General features: G+C 46.4%; 1 protein-coding gene across 1 annotated transcript in view; it reads left to right on the top strand.

Moving 5' to 3' along the window:
- AMHR2 (anti-Mullerian hormone receptor type 2) overlaps positions 1-12,048 on the top strand; it is an 80,134-nt gene that overhangs the window by 60,951 nt on the left and 7,135 nt on the right. Inside the window, 5 exon segments of the mRNA XM_030195004.1 lie at positions 1,981-2,095; positions 5,323-5,444; positions 5,446-5,484; positions 10,018-10,165; positions 10,740-10,876. Of these exon segments, the coding sequence (XP_030050864.1) occupies positions 1,981-2,095; positions 5,323-5,444; positions 5,446-5,484; positions 10,018-10,165; positions 10,740-10,876 (561 nt within the window).

Genomic DNA, 12,048 nt, shown 5'->3' with positions numbered 1-12,048 from the left:
ATGCCTAGTTCCTCCTCATGTTATGTCTGCCCCCCCCCCCCCCCAAAAAAAAAAAAATGTTAAGTCTTGCTATGCCAGAGTTTCAAAGATTAGTTGGACTTCTCCTTCCCAACACCTTTAATAAATGTTAATTTCGCTCACTCTAACCTGCTATGTAGTGCCAGTATCTGGGCCCTGAGCCAGCCTCACTCACAGCATCACAGATGGGTAACAGGAAATGGCAAGACATGTTAATTGTTAGCTCTAAGCTGATTTAGAGAATCCATTTTAAAATGCAAAGACAAACCATCATGAATACCAGAGATTCTTGTCACCTGCAAAGCAGCAACCTGAGCTTCTAATACTTTAGCCCAATTATCAACCTGGAACATATAATTCTCAGAGGACAAGCAGGCCATATTCTCACTGGTGGGTGATGTCATCCATGTTGCCTGATGCGGAGCTTGAATAAGCTAATACAGCATTAAGAACATGCGCTGCATCTCCATCGCACATGCATGAATGGCTTCCTGTCCACTGTAAAAGCACGGGACCTGCAGTCTCTCTTCATCCACCATGAGGAGAGAATGCGTTGTTCCGCACTTCTCACAGTGTCTGGAGCGTGAGTATTTTTTGAGCATTTTGTGCCTTTCCTTTGAGGTTTTTTGCTCATTTTGTTTTGTTTTCTTTAGAAAAATTTCCTCTCCTTTCTTTTATAAATTAAGTTTGTTTTTTTTCCCACTTAAGTTTTATTTTTACTGCACTTGATAGGCCCTCTTAGGCCTGAGCTTCAGTCAAGCTCTATTTTTCTAGTGTTTGCCCCTTTTTTTCCATCACCATCGAGCCGTTTGATTTGGCCACGGCTGTTTTCCCTGAGCTCACCAAAGGAACAAGGAAGTAGTCGCACAAGTCGTGGGATCTCACGTATATGTCGTCACAACCGCAAGAGTGTTATTCAACGACATGTATGTTGACAGTACTCTTTTGTTAGATATTTTACCATAACATTAGAGATTTATCGGACCCCTGAGGCAGGCCTTTGTGCCGAAACATGGCCGTGTTGGGTCATTTTTCAGCTTGTTTATAATAAAGATTCTCTGATATTCTCTTTGGATCCAAACTCACTTTTGTACTTATTACTCATGGTTCCATGAGGGTTTGCTCCTCCTTTGTTCTCATCTAAATGCCCCTTAAGGAAATGATTGAAGTCTTCCTCTAGAAGTAGGACATCTCCATCCACCACCAAAACACAGGCTTGAGAGATTAAGGTTTCAAAACCGAGTGTGTGCGCCTGAGAGGAAAAGCAGCCGCTCAGGAAGCAATGGGCAGAAAAGCAGCACCGGAGGAAGACCTGCAGTGTTTGCTCCTCTAGATCTTCCCCAGCCTCCAAGGGGGGGCTGGCGCTGGAGTTTTCTCTCTCCTGCTCCTTTTGGGACACAATCACTTGGGTTCAGGAGCAGGAGAGAGAGACAGACCCTGGCGCTGGGTCCCCCTTGGAGGCCCAGGTCTGGTGAATTTTGCCCCCCCCCCCTGCTCCCTCCCTCTCGGCGGCCCTGGGGACCTTCCACATAGCAGTGCTCATCATGCTGGAGTGGAAGAGCAGCCTAGTGATTATAACACAGAGGCTACACCCAGGGAAGCTCAGTTCACATCTTGCTTCTGCTCCTTGTGATCTTAGGCAGGTCATTTAACCCTCATTGCCTCAGGTACAAACTTAGGGGGTCTTTTACTAAAAATTAGCTCAAGTTATCTGCAGCAGGGCCCATTTTATTCCTATGGGCCCTGCTGCAGATAACTCAAGCTAATCTTTAGTAAAAGACCCCCTTAGATTGTAAGTTCTCCAGGGACAGGGAAATACCCCAGTGTACCCAAATGTAGCTCACCTTGAGCTACCACTGAAAAAGGTGTGAGCAGCATACAAATAAATAAAAATTGCCACTGGACTGACTATTTCTCTTCCTCTTTCTCATAGATTTAAACATTATGCATGTCTTTCTACAGGGCTCTCTGAGACACTACCTGACTCATCACACCAGTGACTGGGGTATCACCCTGCGTCTGGCCCTGTCTGTGGCTCGAGGCTTGGCATTTCTCCATGCAGAAATGTGGCGAGATGGTGAGAACTTAATCCCGTCTTTGGGGGGTGGGCACAGCTAACTGAAAACAAAAATGGGAATCTCTTTTCTTTAAAGAAGGAGATTGATGACTGGTTATACTATAACAAAACAGGCAGAGACTTTCTCATGAAGGATTCTTCCTGTAAAAGCAAAACTTCTTCAAAGGCATTTTTCATGGGTAAAACAGTGTCTTAGGTGCAGAAAACAGTCTTTTATATAATAGCCCAGAGTAAACGCACCTAAACTGATTTATATATAAGCCTGTATATGCATATGTTTATCTGACCTGAGCAGAGTTGGGATGAGGTTTGGACTTTGTGCATTCAGCAGAGCCTTTTGTAAAATTCTTGCAATTGTGAACATGCTGTCCTTGATGATCCAATTCCTATCTAAGGGGGTCTTTTACTAAGCAGCAGTAGGCCCAACGTGGGCTTACCGCTCGCTAAACTAGAAGTACCGCCAGGCTACCACAGCAGCCCGGCAGTAGTTCCCACCCCCAGCAGGCACCGTTTCCAGCGCTACAAAAATATTTTGTTTACCCGGTGGCAATCGGGCAGTGCCGAGCGCTGCCCAGTTACCACCAGTGTCATGTCCCCTACCTCAACACAAACGGCGTCCTCGGGCTGCGTGGGGTCCCGTCAACAGGCACACTTGACTGGCACTGCATGAGCCATGTGTGTGTAGTCCTCTCTGGGTTTGTTCAAAGAGCGGTGGTTGCAGGCTCCTTGATTGTTTTGCTTCCACCCACCTGGGTCTGCTCTTCCTCTGTCTGGCTTCCCTTTCTTCTCCTCTATTGGTCTTCCGGTTCCTCCTTCCCCTGCTCTTGTCCTATGGCTGTGCCCCTTCTCCATGCTGATGTCAGATGCCAGCACTTTATCAGCTGAGCTCTCCCTGGACTTCATGCTTCAGCTTCTACTTTGGTAGGTGTTTCTAACTCTGTAGTCTGCTTCTTATCTACTGGTCCCTTGTTGCTGACTTTGCCTGTACCTGGATTACCCTTCTGCCTGCCTAGTGACTTTTACCTGCATCTGGATTACTCTTTTGCCTGCCGCCTGCCTGCTGACTTTCGCTTGTACCTGGATTACTCTCTTGCCTGCCGCCTGCCTGCTGACTTTCGCCTGTACCTGGATTACTCTTGCCTGCTGACTTTCGCCTGTACCTGGATTACTCATTTGCCTGCCGCCTGCCTGCTGACTTTCGCCTGTACCTGGATTACTCTCTTGCCTGCCGCCTGCCTGCTGACTTTTGCCTGTACCTGGATTACTCTCTTGCCTGCCGCCTGCCTGCTGACTGTCGCCTGTAGCTGGATTACTCTCTTGTCCTGCTGCCTGCCTGGCCGATACATTCATCACCCCATTTCTAGCTCCGTCCCGTAAGTCCTGCAGGCCGCCGCAGCTAGGGGCTCAACCTCTGGGGAACGGCGGTCAGCGCAGGTGAATCCCGGGGTTGTCCAGCTGCCAAGCAGAACCTGGTCCGAGTACCAGGCTCAGCAGCGCTCTACTTGGTACAAGAACTCACAAGTCTGACAACCAGGTTAGAGCGGGAACCCTTATCACCCCCCAAAATAGCCGCCTGGCAAGTGCTTCACTTGCCACACAGCCATTTCTTTAAAAAAAAAAAAACAGCCTTTTACCCCCTGCGATAAAAGGAGGCCTCAGTGTGTGTCAAAAACATGCACTGACCCAGTGCAGGCCCCCTTTTGCTGCAGCTTAGTAAAAGGACTCCTCAATACCTTATACAGAATAGGGCAGCAAAACACATAATTTAGATCTGTTTCAGAAATATGAGAGCGACCAAAGAAATGTACTGTTAATCCAAGCAGGGCATTTGAAATTAAATTGTATCTGGCAGGCTTTGCTCCATGTTTATCCTGGCAGCAATAGCAAATTAATGCCTTTGCAGAAAGGACTTGATACAACTGGTGAAGAGGTTGTAGTGTCTTATTTATCTGTTCCAATTAGCTAAAGAAACAATTGTAGCTCTTCTAATTCACCCAGACCCAGATGCACTAAACAATCGTTAGAGACCTTCCCTTACCGATTCCCTTAGCGAATCGGTAAGGAACGGGCATGCATCAAGGAATAGAAATGCAAATGAGCTGCTCGTTGTAGCTCACTTGCATTCTCTATTCCATCATTAAACACTTGGCCTATCGGCCGGTCGAGCATGTGCAGAGCAGCCAAGCATTATGCTGGCTACTCTGCGCATGACAAATACACCTCCCTGTGCCGCCGGAAGACGCTGCGCCGCTCACCCCCTCCGATGCGGCTCGATCCAGAGGACAGTGCAGTTGAAGACGCCCATCCAAAAAAAAACGTCCATTTTGGCCATCATTCCCCTCCCGCAATAATAAAAACGTCCTTTTTGGCCATGCTTCACTCAGCTGAGAGACCTGGAAGTCTCTGAGCCAATCACAGCAACACATTGTATCTGCTTTTGTGCAGGTGGCCCTGAGGGCATTAAATAGCACTTATATATTTGAAAATAAAATGTAGATTTACTACATTACTTCTCCCACCCAAACATACTTTCGGAAAACACCTCTTTTTAATTTGGCTGAAAGTACACATGCTGCAGAAGTTTGCACGTGCCTTCAGCCAAGCAGAGAATGTCAGTATACAGCTAAGCTATTTCACCAAAGTAATGAGTGGGAAAGCGCGGGGTACAAAAAAAAAATGGTTCTGAAAATTGCTCTCTTAACAGGCAACAGTTGTATATCCTATGGGGTCCTTTTACAAAGGCGCGCTGAAAAATGGCATGCGGTAGTGTAGGCGCGGGTTTTAGGTGCATGCCGATCCATTTTTCAGTACACCTGTGAAAAAGGCCTCTTTTTTTTTGCCAAAAATGGCCATGTGGCAAAATCAAAATTGCCGCGTGTCCATTTTGGGTCTGAGACCTTACTGCCAGCCATTGACCTAGCGGTAAAGAATCCGGGCAGTAATGACCTACGTGCATCAAATGCCACGTAGCGCGTGTCCATTACTCATGTCTGAAAATAAAAAATATTTTTCAGACGCGCGTATTGGACGCACCCCAAAAATGAAATTACTGCAAGAGCCACACGGTAGTCGGGCGGTAACTCCATTTTGGCGTGCGTAGACGCTTACACGGCTTAGTAAAAGGACCCCTATATTTGTATCCATCCCTCTTTTTTTTAAACCTATAACTGGTGCTATGATTGGGTCCCAGGCTCTGACCTGTCCTGTTCTGTCACCTCTCTTCTCAGGCTACTATAAAGCAAGCATTGCCCATCGGGACTTGAGCAGCGAAAATGTGCTGGTGAAGGATGATAGAACATGTGTGATCTCAGACTTTGGCCTTGCCATGCTGCTTCAGAGACCCCAGAAGGGGAAAAGCAAGGGAGCAGGATTCAGCTCTTATCACTATGGTATGAATCGGGCCTACTCTGCTGTGCCGTGTAACATGTACCTGTGTGTTTCTTTGTGTAATATGTGTCTGCATGTTTTGCACATGTGACAGAGATGTGTAGGCCCCTCCCGTTTCTCTGTCCCAGGCAATGGTTAATTTGGGAAATACCCTCAGAGGGTGAAAAATCTTATATAGGCTCCCAGTTAGTAGATTATATTATGCTGTCCCTCTGTTTTTTACAAACCAATACAGTCAAATTAGTTTGAAAGAGAAAGAGGATGCTGGGAATTAGAAAAGGTTCAAAGAAGAGCAACCAAAATGATAAAAGGGATGGAATTGTTCTCCATATGAGGAAAGGCTAAAGAGGTTAGAGCTCATTTTGGAAAAGAGATGGCTGAGGGGGGATATGATTTGAGGTCTACAAAATCCTGAGTGGTGTAGAATGAGTAGAAGTGAATCAATTTTTTACTGAAGAAGTACACAGACACTCAATGAAATTACATGGAAATACTTTTAAAACAAATAGGAGGAAATATTTTTTCACTCAACAAATAGTTAAGCTCTGGAACTCATTGCCAGATGTGGTTTGTAAAATTGCTACTTCCTCTGGAAACTGTCCCCTGTGGCATCTAGTCCTCCACCCTGGCTAACCACCCCCCATGGCATCAAACTCCCTTATGCAGCATGAGACGCCTCCTATATGCAGCCCCTTCCATGGTAGCAGACCCCCATGGCATCCATTATCTCATGGCAGCAACCCCCTGATCCACCATGTCATGCCCCCCAGGCCCAAAGCCTCCCTGAGGGCAGAAGAGCCAAAGAGGCTTCCCCCCCCCCCCCCCACACATACTTCCTGGGCTTACCAAGATGGTCCTTAGGGTCTAATGGGGCACCTTGACGATGCCAGCCCTCAAAATAGTCACCAAGACCTCTAGTGGTATTACCAGTGGGGGTGGGGAGCTGTGGAGGGAGCCCCTTTGGTCCTTCTACCCTTGGGTGGGGACTTTGGGCCTCAAGGGGTTGGTACTATGTGGTGGGTGTTTTCCTACCATGTGGGGGATGGGGGGATTTCATCTGCGGGTTTCCCATGGAGGGGTCTTCTTTCAGGTACAGACTGCTGTCCTGGAGGGTGGATGGATCAGGGGGGTGCTATGAGGGTCTCCTGTCGGGGGTGGGGCTTAGGGGAGGGCCCAAGTGATGGTATTTACATCTGCCCTTTACAACCAGCAGTTACGCATGCCTCAGGGCAGATGTAAATTCTAACATCTATCTTTTTCAATACAGATATAGGAAATGAACATCTGTATTGTAGGCCTGCCCAGGATTCTCCCCCTGTCTGCCCTACCCAGTTCCCCTTGACATATGAATATAGGAAGCATCCCCACATGTGAATGGTCTGAAATGAGATTTAAATGTCTGGGCCTCTCCAGACATTTAAATGCTGCCATTTACACCTGGGGATACCTCTTTAATAAAGACCTTACTGTCCAAATTCTTATGGAAGAAGACAAATCCTAGGATTGCTTTATAAAAACTAAAAACAGTATGGGATAATGGAGGGGTGAACTTCTCTGATCAGTATTACTTGACTTTTATACTATGTTTTGAGGCAGTCTGGTTATTAGAGACAGACTCAACACTTCTTCCACTAGGTTGGCTGGTACTAGATAAAGGTTTTATAGCTCCTAGCTCTTATGAACCTGTTTGGAGTGAAGCTGGGGAATGCTTACAAAGGCTGGGATGCTGTCAGAGCTACCCAAGAAGCCATTGGTAAATTAGATAGCTCTCTTCAGTCTACTGGGATGGATAGTCAAGAAATACTGCTAGGGAAGAAACTTGAAATTCCAGATTGGTTGGTTCTGCCTATATTGGCACAAATGGTTAAAAACAGATAGAAGTATTTCTTAATATTCAGAAAGTGGTTTGAAAACATTGTGGTAATAATTATATGTAAATAATGGAGGAAAAAAGCCTCTGCAGCCCCGGTCAAAATATTTATTTATATGACTCATGGGGTGGACTCTTCATTGGCTGAAAAAACCCCAGTTCTTTTTTTTTATATTTATATATTACTAGTAAGAGGCCCGTTTCCAACAGAAATGAAACGGGCGCTAGCAAGGTTCCAGGGCCCCCTCCCTAGCTCTCTTCCTCCCCCTCCCCTCCCTCTCCTCCCCTTCCAGTTCCAGGACCGGCCCTCCCAGTCGAGTTCCAGGACCCCCTCCAATTCCAGACCCCCTCCCTCCCTCTCCTCCCCTGCCCTCCGAATTCCATGCACCCCCCGCGCCTCCCTCCCGCTCTCTCTGTGGCCTTCGAGTGGAAGCAGGACGTGTGTGGCTGCCCCTCCCCTTCGTAAGTGCCGGCTGTTCTTTAAAACGTTTACCTTCTGTTCCGCCGGCAACAGTGAAGTCGAGCAAACAGGAAATGAGGGCGGGACCAGAGGCACAGCTGAAACAGAAGCAAAGGCAGTCTGAAGCGCCATGCCGTGCCTGCTCGACTTCACTGTTGCCGGCAGACCAGGAGGTAAAAAAGAACAGCTGGCACTTACGAAGGGGAGGGGCAGCCGCACACATCCTGCTTCCACTCGGAGGCCACAGAGAGAGAGGGAGAGAGGCGCAGGGCGGTGTGGAACTTGGACGGGAGTGGAAGGAGGGAGGGGTGCATGGAACTCAGGGTGGCGGAACTCGGAGGAGAGGGGGGGCGTGGAACTCGGATGGGAGTGGAAGGAGGGAGGGAGGGAGGTAGGGGGTCATGGAACTCGGAGGGGAGGGGGCTTGAACTCGGGGGGGGGGGGGGATTCTGTAGTCACCTCCGGTGGCTGGTGCTGGCTTCCCTTCCCATTGGTCCGCCCTTTGACGTCATCCCCAGGGCGGACCAATGGGAAGTGTGTTACGAACCCAGGCATCCAGATGGAGATGCAAATTATTATATAGGATATGTTATACAATTACTGTTTAAAACCACTTTCTGAATATTAAGAAATACTTTTATCAAATTTTGTGGTTTAGTCCTTTTTTGAGTTAAAAGCAGATAGCCATTAAACATGCAGGATTTTTGCTGGCTACAATGAATTCATTGCATTAAGAGCTAAAATAAACATACCAAACCTGCATCCAGTTCTGGAACTGATACATGTTCTTGTAGAACTATGCAAGAATGGGCATCTGGCCTCCACATTCTATAATTAACTTTAAAGTGCAAAATTTTCCCAAGTTTGCAGGTCTCCAAAGGGTATGGGAGTTACATAGTGGTTTGCATGAGGATCAAACAGACTGGAATATATTTTGGTCCTACTCAAATAGGCCAAACTTATCAGACTGTTTTTTGTTGCTGGTAGAGCTCCTGGGGTCAGGCGCATGTTGGCACCATAAGCAGGAGACAGGATCTCTTTAACATATGCTGCCTGAGTGCAGTAAAATAAGGCTGATTTAGGATAAAGTTTGGGAGATAGCATCTCAAATATTACAGGGGAAAATCCAGATATTGCTTGCAGTTGTAATAGCCATTATGCAGCAAATGGTGATGGCGAACTGGAAAAATTATCTCAGCAATTCTGGTGGACTTCAATATGTATCAGTAGCCTAGCCAAATGTGGAACTGAGCCCAAAGTGGGTGAGCACAACATTTTTCCTTTGCCCCTACCCCCACCCTCTGCCCCAGCGATCCCCAACTCAAATTATTTCAAATTATAAATACTTGAACTGGCAGGGATCCCCCAAGTTCCATCAGCTGAAGAGATCCTCCTCCAGCGGCCAGAATGCTCCCCCAAAACTAGGCATATGCAGGGGGAGGGAGACATAGGCCATGGACAGTGCTGACTGCAGAGCATAGGGGAGTGTTCAGGTCGTCAGAGGAGGCCCTCTTCAAGCTGGTGGGGCTTGGGGATCCCCACCAGCCATAGTAAAGATGCTGCAGTTTGGGGTGAGCTGGAGCCCACCACAGGTATGCATATGAGAAGACTGTTGAAGAGTATCTCACTAGAATTTAAGGGACTCTTGTATCTCTCTCTGGGTTATGTATGAACAATTTATTTATCATTGGTAGCCTCCCCCTAGAATTGTTTTTGAACTTTTTTTTTTTTGCTTGTTTGATGGTGCTGTCAACATGTCTGTATCTGGTTAAATATTTAATTAAAAAAAAAAAAGGAAAACAAAAGGAAAATGACTACTCATTGTTAGCATTATGTATGTTTCTTCTCTATATCATTGCTATATATGTGTCATCATTTTGACCTTGGAACTGAGACAATCAAAAATTAAAATATATATGGGGTAGAAAGACTTTATGGTGGTGTCTATATTGTTTTTATGTTTGGGATGTTGCCAAATTTTTCAGAGTTCGGTGCAGTTCGGAAAATCCCCAAACTGCATAAAGTCAGTTGAGGCAGAAATAGAAAATGTACGGAACTGAAATAGACCAGGGGATTACAGGTGTTTCTTGTGTGCCTCTGTTTCTCACATGTAGCACATTTTTCACATGCCTCTGAATTTTTTTAAAAAACTTGCCTGACATACTATATGTTTCTTGGTGATTAATGTACTTGTCTGTTTTCCAGACAGGGACACTGAGGTACATGTCTCCTGAGATGCAAGATGGCTCGGTGAATCTGCAGAGCTGGGAGTGTGCACTCAGACAGGCCGATGTGTACTCCCTGGGGCTCCTCCTCTGGGAAATCTTCAGCAGGTGCAGCAGTCTGTACCCAGGTGAGAGCAGGCTGCCCTGCTGACCAGCACAGCAACAGGGGCTGAAGCTACATTGAGTGGGACCTGATAATCTCTCATGTTTTCTTTGTCTCCCTCTCTCTTCTCCAGTATGCTTTTACTCCTCTTTCCTTTAATAATAATAATTTGTTTTTATTTCTCCATCTCTTTTCTCCCTGCATTATAGCTTATGATTTCCCCTATGTCAAATGGCTCTCGAGGCATTCCAGTGTGATATAATTGAAACCAAATATTTTTCTCTTTCTCCATTTTGCTTTCTATCTCCTCTCTCCTTTTGCTTTATCATGTCTTACCTCCACTCTGCTTTTTCTTTAACCTTCCTCCCAACCTTATCATTATCCATCTCTCTGTTTCTCCATTTCCTCCTTTTTCTTTCCCCTGTTTTTTTCCCTTTCTAATGTCCCTCCTTCTCTCTCTATCTTATCTTTTACTCTTCCCTTATATTTTCCTCCTTTTTGGTATCACTCCTTTTCCTTCTGTTTCTTTCTATCTGGCTCGGGGTCTCTCTCTGCCTTCTTTTTTTTTTTTTTCCTGTTTCTGAATCTCTGCTCTTCAGGCTGTGTGATACCTGAATTCCAGCTTGCCTTTGAAGCTGAGCTGGGGAGTGAACCCACCTTTAGCACACTACTGGAGCTGGTGTTGGAGGACAGAAAGAGACCAAAGTTCCCTGAAATATGGAAGGCGAACTCAGAGGTACAACAGCTTCATGTTTGCTATATATTTAAAAAACTTTGGTACAGAGATGCCAAGCTTCACTTATTAGGAGTGTATCACACTCATTTCAGGGCTCTCTGACTCTCACACTTGGAGCCCCCTTCTCTCACTCATTAGAGCCTCAGGGCCACTGTACTAATCCTGATCGCTGCTTTCAATCCATGGGAATTCTTAACTAAAATGTCCATCTACACCACAAGACCTCTCAACTCCCAAAAAGCTCTTTGGACTCCTTTGCTGTTGTAAAGTAACAAGAACAGTGGGAAGTGGACCAGGCACTCCAGGGACAAATCAAGGAAGATTCAAATTCTCAATGGAAACAACATTTATTGATAAAAGACTTGACACAGCACTGTGTTTCGGCCAAAAGGCCTGCCTCAGGAGTAAACACTCCCCCAAAGACTTTGGCAGGGGTAGTTGTGAAGATATAACACATGTCCCCTGGATTCAGCACTTGAAAATATAAAAATTCATGCTCATGCAGGCCGCCTCTGCATACTCTCGAAGAAGTAGAACCTATGGCAGAGGTGGCCTGTGTGTCTATGAATTCTTATATTTTCGAGTGCTGAATCCAGGGGGCTTTATCACAGCTATGGTCACGCCCTCATATCCAGACTCACCTCTTCCTCTGGTGGTCAGGTTCTGCAGCTTCTCCGAACTGCTTTTTCCCTGTTTCTCAAGCCATATTAGTGTGTTTCAAGCCTCTTTCCTGAGGGCATGACATCAGTGAGGGCTCTCTTAAGGAACGATGGGACATTCAAACTTTGCCTTTGCAACAGAGGTCTTCAAGAATGTTCTAGCGTTTGTGTGTTGCACTTCAGATTGTTCTGCCTTATCTGCTTAGCCTTGTACTGTGCTTTGTTTGCTTTGCCTTGTGCTCTGCCTTGAGTTCTGCCCTGACTGCCTTGCCTTTAGTTCTGCCCTGTCTGCCTTGTTTGCCTTGCCTTGTGCTCTGCCTTGCCAAATTTGTACCTTGTTCCTTCACCCTGTTCCAGCCAAGGCAGCTCTTCTCCAGGTTCCTGTTCCAGCCAAGCCAGCCCTGCTCCAGGTTCCTGTTCCAGTCAAGCAAGTCCTGTTCCTGGTTTCCAAGCTCCAGTCCAGTGTTCCAGCTCTAGTTCAGCTTTCAAGCCCCAACCCAGCTTCCAAGCTCC

Source organism: Microcaecilia unicolor, chromosome 3 (genome assembly GCF_901765095.1).
Source record: "Microcaecilia unicolor chromosome 3, aMicUni1.1, whole genome shotgun sequence".
Lineage (NCBI taxonomy): Eukaryota > Metazoa > Chordata > Amphibia > Gymnophiona > Siphonopidae > Microcaecilia > Microcaecilia unicolor.
The sequence above is the reverse complement of the archived record's forward strand: the minus strand, read 5'-3'. Positions and strand labels throughout refer to the sequence as shown.